Source organism: Anthonomus grandis, chromosome 4 (assembly GCF_022605725.1).
Source record: "Anthonomus grandis grandis chromosome 4, icAntGran1.3, whole genome shotgun sequence".
NCBI classification, from domain to species: domain Eukaryota; kingdom Metazoa; phylum Arthropoda; class Insecta; order Coleoptera; family Curculionidae; genus Anthonomus; species Anthonomus grandis.
Window position 1 is genome coordinate 7,746,105 of NC_065549.1, and position 15,953 is coordinate 7,762,057.

At 32.8% G+C, this 15,953-nt stretch overlaps 1 protein-coding gene across 8 annotated transcripts in view; it reads right to left on the bottom strand.

Annotated features, from left to right (window-relative positions):
* Positions 1 to 15,953, bottom strand: part of LOC126735770 (E3 ubiquitin-protein ligase TRIP12) — an 87,031-nt gene that overhangs the window by 20,520 nt on the left and 50,558 nt on the right. For all 8 annotated transcript variants that reach the window (XM_050439873.1, XM_050439874.1, XM_050439871.1 and 5 more), the window contains 10 exons: positions 14,347 to 14,560; positions 14,010 to 14,284; positions 11,385 to 11,602; positions 10,765 to 11,094; positions 5,988 to 6,218; positions 5,642 to 5,924; positions 1,759 to 1,898; positions 1,433 to 1,632; positions 1,153 to 1,365; positions 245 to 439 (listed from right to left, as the gene is read on the bottom strand). In XM_050439873.1, coding sequence (XP_050295830.1) covers positions 245 to 439; positions 1,153 to 1,365; positions 1,433 to 1,632; positions 1,759 to 1,898; positions 5,642 to 5,924; positions 5,988 to 6,218; positions 10,765 to 11,094; positions 11,385 to 11,602; positions 14,010 to 14,284; positions 14,347 to 14,560 — 2,299 coding nt within the window. The remainder of the gene's footprint in view (positions 1 to 244; positions 440 to 1,152; positions 1,366 to 1,432; positions 1,633 to 1,758; positions 1,899 to 5,641; positions 5,925 to 5,987; positions 6,219 to 10,764; positions 11,095 to 11,384; positions 11,603 to 14,009; positions 14,285 to 14,346; positions 14,561 to 15,953) is intronic.

Sequence of the window (15,953 nt, forward strand, 5' to 3'; positions counted from 1 at the left end):
CTGTTTAACATTATTTTATTATATTTAAGTTTTATTTCTATATTTAATACCTAGTGTAGATTTCACGTCTGTAATAGTTGTGATTCTTTAATGTTCAAATCTATTTCAACTTTATATCACACTTGGCACATACTTTTTTTAAAACTTTTAAATGTTTTTCTTTATAAATAAGATTTAACAGGTAATTCATTTAACTTATTAAAGTAATTCATTCACCGTAACAGTGATATTATTAAATGCGTACCTTTTGTAGCTCCTTCGAGACCAAAGCATAGAATTCCAAAGTGGGGCCCAAACCTGTACCGACTTCGTTTTCGTATTGCACTTCTAACAGGGCCTTGGAACCCGCCAGGTCCTGAATCACCTGCTCCGCTTGCCTCAATATGTCTTCCCTCGAAATCGTTCGTTTCCTTCGATCTAAACGTGGTGTGACGCGTTCCTATAAGTAATTATACACATTTTTACATTTGAAGTTTATGAAAAGCTTTATACATTTACGCACTTTACTTAAGTAACCTAAAAACACACTAAATTTAAGCCTTGTTAAATTTAATATAAATACTAGTTTTTTTTTTTTTAATTTGAATTGTGGATCAATTTTCAATTTGATCCAGTTTTATATACTTTTTTTTGTAGAAATTCCAAGTTATTTTTTTTTCTTTTTTGGAAAATGTTTAAAAAAAAAGGCAAACATTGTTTAACTGAAACCTTTTGATTCAAGTTTTGAGCGAATTGAAATAAATTCCAAAAGTTTTCACCTTATATCATCCATATTCTTGCATGCCTCCTATGGGCCCTTCTTACAAGAATCCTTTTAAATTATCAACAAAATCGTAGGTTACAATTTTTGAATTAATGTCAATTATAATACAAGGTGTTAAACTTAAGTGATTTCAAGGAGGATTTTTTTTTATAAAAAACTTATATTAAAACAAACTCTTTTCTTTCGCTATTTTAAATACTCTTCATAAATTCAACTGTCAGAGAGTTTTACTGTCAACGGTGAACATCAAACGGTTCCCACTGAGGCGTGGCCCTCCCATTTCTTTACGCAACACCACCTTAAAACTTTAATCACTTTTCAAATTAAAGTTTATACAAATAAAGTTGCGATAATAATGTCCCGTTTTTAAATGTTCTGTTAAAACTTACTTGAGAGTCACTCGAACTGAGCTCCGGAGACATATCCAACAGCCGTTGCAACGCCCGATCTCTATCGAACGAAGTCGCGTAGAAGAGTAACTGCCTCGTCTCAAACGGGAATAAAAAGGGACAGGCCGTGGCCACTTGTTGTAACCAATTCGGCAGGTTCCCGGTCATTATAACTAGGGGATCCTGGAGTTGTCGGCTCGCTTTTGCTGCGATCTAAATTAAAAAAAAAAACAGATAAATTAATATATACATAAGTAAAATTTAATACAAGTCGTAGTACCTTTGAATTTATAAACTCCGAGAGTGGTAAAATGGGCCTGTATTCTACGAGGGGATATAGAGTGCCCCAGTACAAATTTAAGGCGTGCAATATTCTTAGTAGGCACAGTACTTCCAAGCAGGCGTCTTGGATTGTTAAATTTTCTGGCAGCTCGGTTGATAGATATGGCGCTAGTGGAGAAAGTGTTTGAGGAGTCACACCTAAAACCGTAAAAAATATGAAATTAATAAGGATAAAAACACAAAAACTTCCTTTTATTTAGGAGTGAAATGTCGCCTATCAAATATAAACGTTTTTCATCAAAAAAAAAATTCAAAACTTCTTACCTTCATTCCAGAGATCATCTCCCTTCCCTCTTCTCGAGGTACTACCCTTCCCGGAAGACCCTTTGCCCTTACGGCTCGAATGGTTACTACTGCTGCCGCTGCCTTTATGTCCATGGCCCGGCAGGTCTTCCTTCAATGGCCTAATAATCGGACAAAGTAATTAAAATTCCATTAAAGACTATCTGCCTGAATAAACTAAAAAATAACTAGAACTTAAGTTAGGAAATCAAAAAAATTTTAATTGAAAAAAACATTTAAACAAAAAACTTTTAACTATCTAAAGCCGTTTCTGTTTTAAGAAAAATAAAAAGTAGGGTGATGAAAAAGAAATTTCATGTTTTTTAGGAAAAACATTAATATTTTTAATTGACCTGGAAACTACTTTAAAAAACTTCAGCTGCCTGAAACAACTTATATGTTTGTAAACGAGGCTTTAACTGCCAGAATGACAATGAAAATTGGCTTCAGCGGCCTAGAAACTTGTGGAAGTTATTTGAAATGCATAAAAAGTAAGTAATAAACTGAAGTGCCTCGAACCAATAATATTTTTTCATAGGCCTCTGGAATTATTGAAAAATTAGCCTAAGCATCTAAATTGCAGTTAAATGAATGTTTTGAAGCAAACATAATCCTTCTTTTTTTATAAAAGGGGCTTCAAGTGGCTAAACAAGATTTAAACAAAATTGCCTCGATTGCCTGCTAACCTATTTAAAGTGCCTAATAAGTAATGACCTTAACCCCTGGAAGCAAAAATACTCTTAAAGCTTTTATAAAACATGGTTTAGAGGCCTGAATGATATACAAAACGACCTTAGCCTTCTGGGGACTTTTAAAAATCTTTACTCTTTAAGTGACTGAATAAACCCAAAAAAAATGATTTAACTACCTGAAAAATTAGAAAAAAAAAACATTCTGTGAAAATGCCGGTAAAAACAGCATAGAACTTCGCCATTTTTAAAGATAGTAACAAATTTCAAAATGCTTCTTTATGGAAGACAATGCTCTTTTCAAAAATATTTCCAAATTATTAACTAAAAATTAAACTAAAATATATATAATATATAACTAAGTAATTCATCGCCGAATAACCACCCCTAACTTTTTATTTAAAATGGCATCTGTAACACCCATAGTAGGCCCGACACTTCGGCCTGAGTCCGCATATACAGTATCGGACAAAATTAGAGAGACTCGACTTCTTACGTCTTTTATGTAAGATAAAAATGATTAAATTCCTCTTTTTGTGCTGAAGGATGTTACGTTTTGAAGTAGTTTAAAAAGGCACTAAAATAAATTTAAAAAAAAAAAACATTTCTCAAGATTTATTAGGAAAAATAAAAAAATGCAAAAAATTCTGTGCGACAAAATTAGAGAGACTTATCCTTAAAGTACATTTGTACCCTATACTAATGAAACTAACCTAATACTTTGTCCAGTACCCTTTATTCTGGATAACTTTTTCACATCTATTCGGCACCGATCCAATGAGATTCGAAATTACAGCCGGATCCATTGATTTGCAGGCATTCTCGATTTCTTCAAATAATTGAGCACGATTCCCGATGTTTTTAGTGCGAATCTTTTTCTCTATAATCTCCCAAAGATTTTCAATTGGGTTCAAGTCCGGCGATTGCGGTGGCCATTTTAAAACTTGAATTTTGTTAGCCAAAAACCATTCCTTCACAAGTTTGGCCGTATGTTTGGGGTCGTTATCGTGTTGGAACGTGAATCTTAGCGGCATTTCCCATTCGGCGTAAGGCAACATTACATCTTCCAGTATAGTCCGATACATAAATCTATCCATAGTGCCCTCAATTTTGTGGATAGGACCCATTCCATAACCCGAAAAACAACCCCAAACCATTAAATTGCCACCTCCGTGCTTCACAGTACCAGAAACATATTTTGGATCAAGCCTTTTGTTTGCTGGGCGATGTACGAACTGCGCTCCATCACTTCCAAAAATATTATATTTAGACTCGTCACTAAACAAAACCTTATTCCAGTCCTTAACGTTCCTTCCAGTAACGGTGACGTGTTGCAAATAACATTCTAGCAGCTACATTTTTTTTTGATAGATGGGGTTTTTTTGCTGGTCTCCTTCCAGGAAGCCCCGCCTCCACTAATCGCCGCTGCACAGTCCTGGATGAAACCCCAGGCGCCTCCAATTCAGCCAAAATCTGTGTTGAAGATAGGCGCGGATTATTCTGACTTAGTCGTTTAATTCTCCTGTCCAGCAGTACTGAGGTTTTTCTCTTGCGGCCACCTCTTTTAAGGTTTGTCACTCTTCCACGGAGCTGATAATTTTTTATTGTTCTGGAAACCATTTGTTTACTGACGTTGAATTGCTCTTTTATTAATTTTTGTGAGCGACCTGAGTTATAGGCTTCTATAATTTTTTCTTTTAGGTCTATGGAATAATGTTTACCACGAGGCATTGCTAATGATATTCTCAAACTAATAAACAGAAATTAAACTAATCGCGACTTCAGCGAAACTAAATACAAAATGAGTCTCTTTAATTCTGTCGCAGTAATTTTTTATCAATGTTAAAAACATTCTTTAAATAAATGTAAACATGAGCTACAAAAATGAATTGTTGATAATAGAATTCTTGTCAACTCCGGTATACACTGCTTAACAAATATTAATATTATTTCAAGTACAAAAAATTGGAGTTGGCAAATAGAGAAGTCTCTCTAATTTTGTCCGATACTGTAAGGCGCCGCCGCGACAAAGGCTATAGAAAAACAAGAGTACAGGGAGCGAGTGCCGACGAGTCAACGGTGGCAATCGCGACGCGACCATCGATACGTTTGTTTTTAGTTTAAACTTAGTTTTAAGACCGACATCTGTATTTTCCCGCAGAAAAGAATTAAATAATTTTTGTAAGAGGAAGTAGTTTTATTTCCTTCTTATACATCCCCATTTAAAAAAAAAATAAAGGCAATTTTCTCATTATTATTTACTGATTTATAAATAAATAAATCAACAAATAATTATTTAGTTAATAAATAACAAAAAATTTCCAGCTGGCTGTTTAACCAGGGTTATAAAATTATAATATATTATAAATAAGAAAATAATATTGGTGTGAAAGTTGGAACACTATTGATATTAATAATTGAATCATATTCAATGTATTCGTTCAATTGTATTAATAAAAAAAAAAAAAACAAAGGGTCACCTAAACTATAAGGTGGCCCACAGTAGAGGCTTAGAGCCAGATATTGCCATGAACGATAAATATAAAATAAAGGCCAGTAACTAAATGAATTTGTAAAAAGATTTGAGCCATGAAAGCAATTTTTTTTATTCAAGCATCAAAGAAAGTATTTTATTTCAACTCTACAATTATTTTTCACGTTTTAGTATCTCCATTATTTCTCTCAGTTAACACAGAGGCTTGGACTGCAGGATATTAGATTTAATAAACAATATGCAAACAAAAAAAAAACGGTAAATGTGAACTTTGCGTATTTATTGGAAAAAAATACAAAATTTGCAATAAAAAAGTAATGGATTTCGACCTATACATCTGTCGCTTAAAATAGCTTCCGGACACTATATACAGGGGCTAAAAGAAAGAAATTGTGGAGAACATTTAAGGAGCGATCCAGCATAACCAGATTAATCCACTTTTTAACAAAAATGAGCTAATAAAATATTTCTTTTTTTTTCCGGATAAATCCGATGATGGACTCAGATTTAAGCAAAATCCCTTTTAAAATCCACCTCAAAATCAAGTAAATCAAACAAAACTAGGTAAATCCACAGAATAAAATTGCGATTCATATTTTTCTTTTTGTAGTGTTAAGAAAATAAAGAGTAAACGTGTAACTTGTAACGTGAAACAAAAAGCACATCTAAAATAGATCCGTACCTGTAATATATCACATGTGTTTGAACCCATACGCCGGCGTTTCCCAACGGCATCTCGTTGTCCGTGTCGGTCTCACTTTGGTCGTTACCGTTATTAGAAAACTGCCTCACAGCCTGATACACGGTCATATTATACGGAAGAACTGTATCACCGATTAAAAATTGTAACTTATGTCTATTGCCGCTCTGTGATATCGCCACCCCGGCCAACGTGTCGTCGATGTCGGTCTCGGAGTCGCCGTCGTCGCTGTCCGCGGAGTCTTTATCTCTCAGTCTTCCATAACCTGAAAGTGGAACGTTTCTCGATAAAAACCGCATTTCGAAACGTGTTGAGTTTAAACCCCTACCTCTTACAATTAAATACTTTTCAATGGCATGTACCAATGCTAGAGGATCTATTTTGACCGTGCCGCCTTTCCATTGCTTCAAATTGTGACAGCTCGGATGACGCTGTAAAAGGCATTTGAGCTGGTGCGTATTGAAGAACTTTAGGGCACTAGTGTCTCCCCGGCCCGCCCCCGAACTGGCTGGAAGGTCGTGTACTTTTACCGGAAATTGTTCCAGTTGCGATACGCAACCTGAAAGGAGACAATCGAGTGAAATGGGTAAAACTTATTGAAAATCTAGTAAAAGTTAAGTTTAAATCAAATTTTTTACAGATTAAGTTTAACTGATTGGTTTACATTTAAATCATGATTTATGTAGAGGTGGCGCTATTTTATGATACGATTAATACATGATAAGTCTGTCTATAGCCTGTCACTCTGGATCTCAGAATTCATTCAGGAAGCAGCGTGCTTGCATTGACAAAATTAACAGGGTTCAATTTGTAAAATACTTATACACATATGCACCGTATGAACTTAATCTCGATTTATTGATAAGTACATATGCCACATAATAAATTGTTGTATAGAAGCTCACTATTTCCCCGATCAATGGAAAATTTCGATTGGTAAACCCTTATCAAAAGTTGCTAGCCCAGAAAATCGGTTATAAGTATACTTCCAGTACTTTCAAAAATATTTGAAAAGGTACTTTACCATCAGATGGTTTGTTATTTTTTTGATAATGACATTATTTCGGCTACGCAATGTGACTTTAGGGAGAACTTTGGTACCTCTGTAGCTCTACTAAACGTACTGGATGATATAATGGACGCTATTAATAAGCAACAGATTGCTATTCTGGTGCTTTTAGATTTCTCTAAGGCGTTCAATACAATAAATCATGCCCTTTTACTAGCTAAGCTTAAATATTATGGCTTTTCAATGGAGTCTATACAGTTAATTGAGTCTTATTTGAATAATAGATTTTAGACAATATTTACAAATATTTCTTATTTTAATCAGGCCCACATTTTGTCTGGAGTGCCCCAGGGTTCTGTCCTGGGACCTCTGCTTTTCCTTGTATATACAGCAGACATTCTTAAGTCCTTAAAAGTTTGTAAGGTGCAAGCGTTTGCTGATGATACGCAGATATATACAACTTTCAAACCTGATAATCTTAAAGAAGCGGAGATTGGTATAAACAATGACTTAAATATAATAAATCAATTATCTAAAAAACATATTTTAAAATTAAATTCCTCAAAGTCTTGTTTAATGGTTTTTGGAATTACAAATAAAACTACAAATATTAGAAGTGTAATAACGGTTCATGTGGAGGGCTCTAAGCATTCGGTTGTTGAAACTGCCAAAAATTTGGCATTGTGATGGACAGTAAGTTGAGATTCAGGGAGCATGTTAAAAAAATTGTTCAAAAATCGTTTGCAGCTTTAAAACTCTTATATAGTAATAGAGATATTCTTAATCTAAGTCTTAAACGCAGCCTATGTGAGGCCATGGTGCTCTCTAATTTTAACTACTCTGATTATGTTTACGGCTTTTGCTTAGATAATGATTGTAAAATGCGCATACAAAAAATTCAAAATGCCTGTATCAGTTTGGTTTATGGCTTACGTAAGTAATCAGCGATCGTTTTCTTACAATGCTGTTCAGTGCTCCAATAAAATACCTGCAGAATTTGTTGACCTTCGTGCAGGTAAATTTAGGAAGAAATATAAAATCGTTCTTATGAATATTCAAAACAATTCTCTTACTGTTTAATATGTATCAAATTTGCTGTTTTTTATAGAAGACATTTTTTTTGTGTTACATTATAATTGGGAATCTTTCTTTACATATAACATGTTGGTTTATATACTTCGAATACACACTGATCTGGTCCAGTGGAGTACCTATATAAAGCTCGACTGCGCCAGGTTCAGGTACTTTGTTTATTTTTTTTTGTATGAAGTTTGTAATGAATTTGAATAATAAAAGACATTTATTATTATTATTTTAAGGCGTTTAATCCCGTAAGTTCAAAAATTTGCGATGCATTGTTCAAAAATTGTGGTTTAATCGGACGATTATATGAATTTCTAACTGATCTTTTTTTTTTGAGGTTGAGATCCAGTTGTATTTCTATTGTCTTGTGAATGAAGAATTAATTTTTTAGGTATTCATCTTGGGAATTGTAAAGTTTTATTGTTACGCTATCATCAAAGGCTTTAATGAAGATTGAGGCTATAGCCTATAGATTATGGATTTCAACATAACAATTATGAGAGAATTAAATAGTTTGCTAATGGAATTAGTTTATAGCTGGCTATTTATATTATCTGAGTTAAATTGAACAAGAATGAAATCCTTCTACTGTATTTTTGTTCAAAATCTGTGATAAATCGGGAGAACGAGGTAGCCAGGCGATTGTACTACTACGTCCAATCCATTGCACATAATTTGTATCAAGGTGTGTTTTATCGTACAAATACCCCCCTCTCTCTTACTACCTAATGAAATGTTACTTGCAAAAGGACTTTTGCCAGGCCATTTACATAAACTATTAGCGTAAATGGCGGTAATAATTTGATGTTTATGTGTTGATGTATAGCTTAATGCGTACAAATTATAAGAAAAAAAAGATACGTTAAGGTCCTAATTTTAGAGTTAAAGCATAATAACTGAAAAAATTCACAAAATTTTGATATCAGAGAGGGTGAAGAGTGCAACCTCATTAAAATTTTTTTTGGGCGTTAAAATTGGACGTGCAACACGTGGGTAAAGTATCGGACCTCGAACATATATTATGTCATATTATAATTCCTAATAAATTAATAATTACTAAAAGATTTAATTGAATTAAAATGTTTTAACTTTAAGGCACATTATTAAAAAAAAGACAAACACTAACTAAACCTAGAAAAATACATTTAAAATTAATGATATAGATGTAGGGAGGGGAACGAAGTCACAATTACTGCTTCAAATTGCAAACTCAGAGATCTCCAACTTTAATTTAGGAAAAATTCTCTTAATTTGATACCACTGAAAGACCTCAAAATGATAATTTTTCCATACTCAAAAATATAATCCCATCTAGCAAAACTAATTTCATAATGGCTGTTTATAGAATAATTATACAGCATGAAAATCCTATAATGTAGCTGCAAACCACTATACAAGAACTTTACAACCAAAAAGGACCCCAGTTGATACAACAGTTCAGTCATTTTAGGAGATCGTTTAGTACATTACACAACCGGTATATGACTACCAATGAGATAATTATAAAACGGTCCTATAAGTATGTTTTTAAGATTTCTTATACAAAACTATTTCGGGATTGCTATAAAGTTATTTCATAGTAGTGCTTATTATGTGGTTTAAATGTATTTTACGAACTATTTAGAAAATATTTTATAAGTATCTTGTAACGCAGTCAGAATCGTTAATACAATAATTTTATTGTTTACTGCTGAAGTTCAGAATAGAATTATCACTAATAATATTTTATTAGGCGTTGTTCTCTATCACAAACATAAACAAATATGTAGTATAAGATTAATCAGGCATTATGGTAGATCTAGCTAGTTACTATATTGAAAATATTATGAATAAATATGTTTGCTATAATTCACAAACAGCCAACTTTTCTTACAAGATATGTGTATATTTTTTGCAAAAAAATGAAGCGCCTCATTTAAGCGTACGTTTATTAACATTATAAATTTTTTTTTTCTAATTTCGAATTCTCAACTGTAACAACAATTGTGATATAACAATACTTGTGATTATTACATCTAGGTGTTTTTATTGGAGATTTTTATCTTTGTATAAATTCTTTCCAATAATCGCGGCGGTATCTGAACAAGGAACATTTAATAAATATTGCGATTAACGTAATATGATAATTTTGTGTTATTAAGAAAAGTCGTTCAATGATTCTGTCCTCATCCGGGCTTTATATGATATTGAAGTCCTATAATATTGTTAAATATAGAAACTGTTTTCAAAGCCTCAAGTCGTTTGATTCTTAATGACTTTACTGATGCCAGTCTTCAGTCACAATTTTTTTTGTAGTGTAATTAGTTAGTTAGTTCTTTGGTACTTTTTTTACTGTTACTTTCTTTACTAATCTTTTGAAATAGTCACTCTTTTTTATTTGTTTCCACTGAGACAATGTCGAATTCATTTTGTAAACGAAAATGAGCTATTTTTATGAATTCTGATATTTTTATAGGTGACGTATAAACCGATTTTATAAAACAAAACTTAAGATAAGTATCTATCTATAAAAGACCTTACTGTTGTAGTTATACAATCATTATAAAACGCTTTCATACTTGTTGTATAAAGCTTTTACTTCTGCGAAAAATCAGATTCCTATTATTTATCTTAACGAACTTCAATACAACCATTTACACAACTTCTATGATAATTAATTTTTAACGGTGGTATTGAAAGTAATAAAATAGCTATGCAATCATAATATAATATTAAAACAATTTTATAAGAATTGTATAAAACATTATTTATATCAATTTTTTATTTACAGTATTCCTTTATCCTGTAATATGAATTGTAAGAACGCCTATAGAACAGTATTACAGAAACCTCTTTATTTGATGACAAAATTGCCGTAATGATACGCTTTATAAAACAAGAATGTACTTTAAATGGCGCTACACGATAATTATAAAATAATTTCGTTCTTTTAGGGATCTATTTTGCTAGTCGGGATTACAGGAATATAATTACCTATACCAAAATTCTCTTAATCAACTCAATTAAAACTCACCGTTTAACTTCGAGACTAACGCGCCCATCCACGTCGAATTAACTTCGCTAATCTCCCTCACGTTGCTCTCGAGCGGTAATTCGGCGAACACGTTCAAAAATATCCTCAATCTCTGATCCCGATCGAATGGACCCGTGACATCGGCCAAATAAGCGAGCAACGCTTTAATTAACCCGGAATAATTAACCTCGAAGGGCGAAATGTCCGACTCGATTAGGATATCTCGCAATTCCACCAAGGCGTCCACGCATTTGCCCGTCGGTAGTTTTTCTATGGCGGACTTTAGGCGGGCAAGCACGTTCGTGGCCGGTTGGTGTTCACTTTCGTGACCTACAAATCGCACATGACTTAAGAAGTTCATTGCTAAGAATCAATTGATGGATATTTACGTACAAGGCGTCAAAATTGATTAAAAAAAACAATAATTCACAAAAAAAATCAATTGATAAAATAAAACTGTTGAGAGAGGAACGAAGTCACAGTTACCGCTTTAAACTGCAAACTCAGAGATCTCACATTTTACTTTAGGAAAGTATAACTAATATAATATCACTAAAAGACATTAAAAAGAAATATACAATTCCATCCTCGCTAATAACTAAAACTTATAATTAACTTACTTGAATAGGCTTCGATAAACTTGTTGGCTTGCTCTCTGATCCAAGTGCGGGTTTTTTCTCTATTACCTGCGGTAATGTGGGAATTCGAGGCGGATTTCGACAAATTGTTCAGGGAATCTTTGCTGTAATTCCTTTCGTGCGACGAGTTTACCGCTCTGCCCCATCTGGCTGGGTTAAGGCTTTGTAGGAAGCTGGTTTTTGACGAGGAGCCGCTACACCTGCGTTATTTAAAAAAAAAAACTGTCCATTTCACTTGTAATTTGTTTTAAAATTTGCTTAGATTAAGTGGGACAAAATATTAATGCATTTCCAACATTTTTTAAGGAATATACAAATTGCATCATTTTCGAAAATATATCTTAAAAACTAAAAAAGAATATGAATATTTTGTAAACGGAATCTTTAGCTTTACGAAAAAATAGCATACGGTCGTCAAAACCGCACCCAGGTAGCAGGATAAAAAAAAACAGAGATACTTCGCAAAAGTACCCAAAAGACATCCTGTACATGCAAAAATTCCTTTAAAAATTGGACTTTTTTCTCGCACTAGTTATTGGCTAAATTGCTACTAATAAGCAAATCTTATATCGTTTAAGCTGAAAACTTTAGTGGTAAACGGTAACTAATTTTAAGCATGCATTCTACTAACCAAATCTAGGTATACATATATCGTTGATATTCCAAAATCTAATTAAATTAATTTGAGTTGGCAAAGCTCCGAAAATTCAATTTTTTTTTGATGAAATTTCTGTTATAGAGTTCAAAACAGAATTTTTTATTTAACATATTTATATTATATAATTTTTTAAATTTCTATCTGAAATAGTTTTTCTATATCTTTACACATATTTTCCTTCTCCTTTTTAATGTGCTTTATTTTAAATAGCGTTGTTTCTTAATAATAATAATAACAATAATAATAGTTTATTAACGGTGATAAGATACAACCATTTCTATGTAAAAATATTTAACCATTGGCAATTTAAAAAATTTGGAATAATTACAGAATTGCTTAAATATATTCACACTTGTCAAAGATACTTAAAACAAGAACCTCAATAATATAGCCTAAATTTTAATATTTAAAATTAAACACATCTGTAATGTGTTTGGCTATTTAAAAATATTTTGACTTTACTCTTAAATGAATTTAAGGAAAGTTTAAAAATGCTTTCCGGCAGTAAATTCACGTCCTTATACATTCTGGCTAATGGGGTATTAAATGCATAGTTTATTCTGAAATGTGACTTATTAAAAAGAGAGTAAATGCGAAGCACCCTTTCAGGTATCGAGAATCCAACAACACGTAAAAGCTCTGGGGTATCCGTCAAGGAACTTAAAATTTTATAGAACAGAACGAGATCTAAATAAATACGTCCAGTTGTTAATGACTTCATGTGCTCATTTATAAATTTCAAATTAAGCTTTAAAGCAACAAAACGTAAAAAATATGTTTGAACCCTTTCCATTTTGCTTTTATAGGCCTCAGAGCTTGGAGACCAGACCGAAGACCCATAGTCCAACACTCGTCGTACAATGGAACAGTATTAGAGATTTAAAGCTTTGTACATTATTAAAATCCGCAAGTATGCATTTAATAAAACTAAAAAGCTTTATAGCACGGCCCGATATGTGATCAATGTGCTGGTCAAAACAAAGACTTTAGTCAAAAATATCACCAAGGTCTTTTATATGGTCCAAGCGGTTAAGTGTTGTGTCATTTAATGTGTAATCATACCATCCAGATTTTTTTGCAAAGCTAGGCAGTCCTCTGTAGTTTCAATAACTTTAAAAATCTTTAAGTCATAGGCCAATAAAAGTAATTGGCTTGCAAATATACAATTCTCTATGTCATTTACAAAACAATTAAAAAAAAGGTAACAAATGAGCATCCTGGGGCACTCCAGATGCAACATATATGTTAGAAGACTCAAAATCCCAAATCTTCACTTTTCCCAAGCCCCTAAGTTTACCCAAAAGCAATCGATGATTCATTCATTCTGTCAAAAGCCTTGGAGAAGTCCGTATATACGACATCTACCCACATCTACACCGTCTCTCCAAGACTTCAAACGAGACCTGTTCATACAACAGTAGAGCGACTATGAATAAATCCACGTTGGGATATAGAAAAAATATTCTTAAAAGCCAAATTGTTTTCTGATGAACAATTAATTCAAAAATTTTGCCAAAGATAGAAAACTTAGAAATACCTCTATAATTCTCCATATTTATATTATCTCCACTATTATGTATAGGAGTAATATAAGTTACCTTCCAGATATCAGGAAACACCTGTGGACACGGATGTATTGTTCATATGCGATATTGCATTAAGCACATCCTCATAATTTATAATGAGGTAAGATTGGTGATTCTTTCGGACTAAGTTTTAAAAAGGAATCTGCTGTTAAATTATTTACCATTATTTATGGGACACTCTGTATACATGATAAAAATTAAGAAACATACTTGAAGTTAACCAACAAAGTCAGCAGTTAAACATAAACTAAATGACATAACTAAATACAGTGTTAGGTAGGCATACGCAGGAATTATAAATGATAAATTCTGGCTAGACGTTTGAAAGCACGTTATGATAAAATAACTTCTTTCATTTCTTACCTAGATCGTTGCGTTCCAGCCGGTGTAGAGGAGGCATTACACGAATTAGTAAGCGAAGCAGCTTTACTGAAAAAGTCCTGCATAAGTGACGGTGATAACGGTAAATCCTCTTGTCTGGTCTTAGAGCCGGTTCGTTTGCCAGTCGTCCTTTTCCGTTTCAAAACGTCACTAATCCGTAACGCGGGACTTTGGGCGCGTACGTCGCTGTCCTGCAGAGATTGCACGTTATTCGGCGTTGAACTGAAGAAATCGGTAGTAGCGCTCAAAAGTGACGGCTAAAAACCACCAAAAACGTAATTAGTTTCAACTGATTCAAGTCGGCAAAATTAAGTCTTACAGTTGTAGCAGATCCGTTAGCGGTAACGTTAAAATTACTGGAACTAGCCGAGGTACTGCTGTAATTAGGAGTGTTTCCAGGTTGCGAGGTACTCGGTTGAGATTCGATGTTATTTATGAGCGCGGAGCTGCAACCGGATGATTGAGGAGGGCTTACTCCCAAAGGGACTTCCGGGTCGGCTAAACGGTTGATTTGGTGCAAAACACCTTCTCTCCTGTTTAAAAAACATAATAGAAAATGCTTCAGTATTTAAACTGTAATAGCAAGGACGTAGTTCGCAATCTCCTGGCACAACACAAAACGAGAAATAACAAATTAAAAAAAAAATCAGAATTCAAAACTTACTAAATTACCATATTAATTTCCTAGCAAATAGGTATCTAGCATCTCGATTTTAATAGAACCGATACATAAACGCACTATATATAAAAAAGGACTTATGGAATGCACCTTTAGAAAATATATTTTAATTTAAATACATTATATATTTACTTTTTTCCCATCAAAAAAAAAAACACGCAAAAAGAAGGAGCAGAACGAGGAGTCAAACTAATGTGAGTTACATGAAAAAAAAATTACTTCAGGATATACAATTTAATTCAAATCACCCACAACGATAAACAAAACAGAAATATCAACAATACACACAATACAAATAAAGGAACGATGAATAAATATCATGTGTTATTGTATTGATGCGAAATTCAAAAAAAAAACTTTTTAATATATTTTTTAAATCTATAAAAAGTGTAATTTTTTGCATAAGCAGGTAAATGATTCTGGTGACTAAATGATACGCGGTTGTACGATGTTGGTCTATTCTATAGCGATTAAAATATATAGTGGTGTGTCATCAATCCTAAATTTTTGGCTTCATCCACTACTGATATATTTGAATATTGGATTTTTAGAGTGTGGTTATTCTTTGCTACTTCGAGATCAATCACAATCTAAAATTAAATAAAAAAAGAGCACATGATTTATTAGCATTCAATTTTAGATTGTGATTTTCAGCATATTTAGAAATGTTATATAAAAAAAGAGGAAGAGATAAGGAATTGAGATAAAATGCAGCATACAGTTCTGAATCATCAACATACTGTTGAAGTCACACCTATGTTTCAATGTATCAAATGCTTTACTACAGTCTAGAAGATACTGGTTACGAAACTCGGACTCAATGGAATAATAAAATTCCATTATCTGATAATAAATGTTTTTCCAAAATTTCTTGTAAACTAGATTATTTTGGAAATAAGCGGTAAAGTACTAATAGGCCGTAAATCTTTAAGCTCCTTAGGATCAGAAACTTTAGCTAGTGCCTTGATTATGGCTTTTTTACACAAGTAAGAAAATGCATTTTCCAAAATAGACGTATTAATGATATTCAAAAGCGATTTTTTGCAAAAAGGTAAACATGACGTTAAATCTGTTATAAAAAGATCATTTTCTCCAAGACAGTTGGTACTGATTAAATTCATTAGTTTCACTAGAGAGTTGATTCATCCATTAACCTAAAACTTAGCTTATTGTTAATATTGTTAGCGTTATATTATTCTGATAAAAATGAATGATGTCACTTGAAGTGCTATCAGGTAAATTTTTAC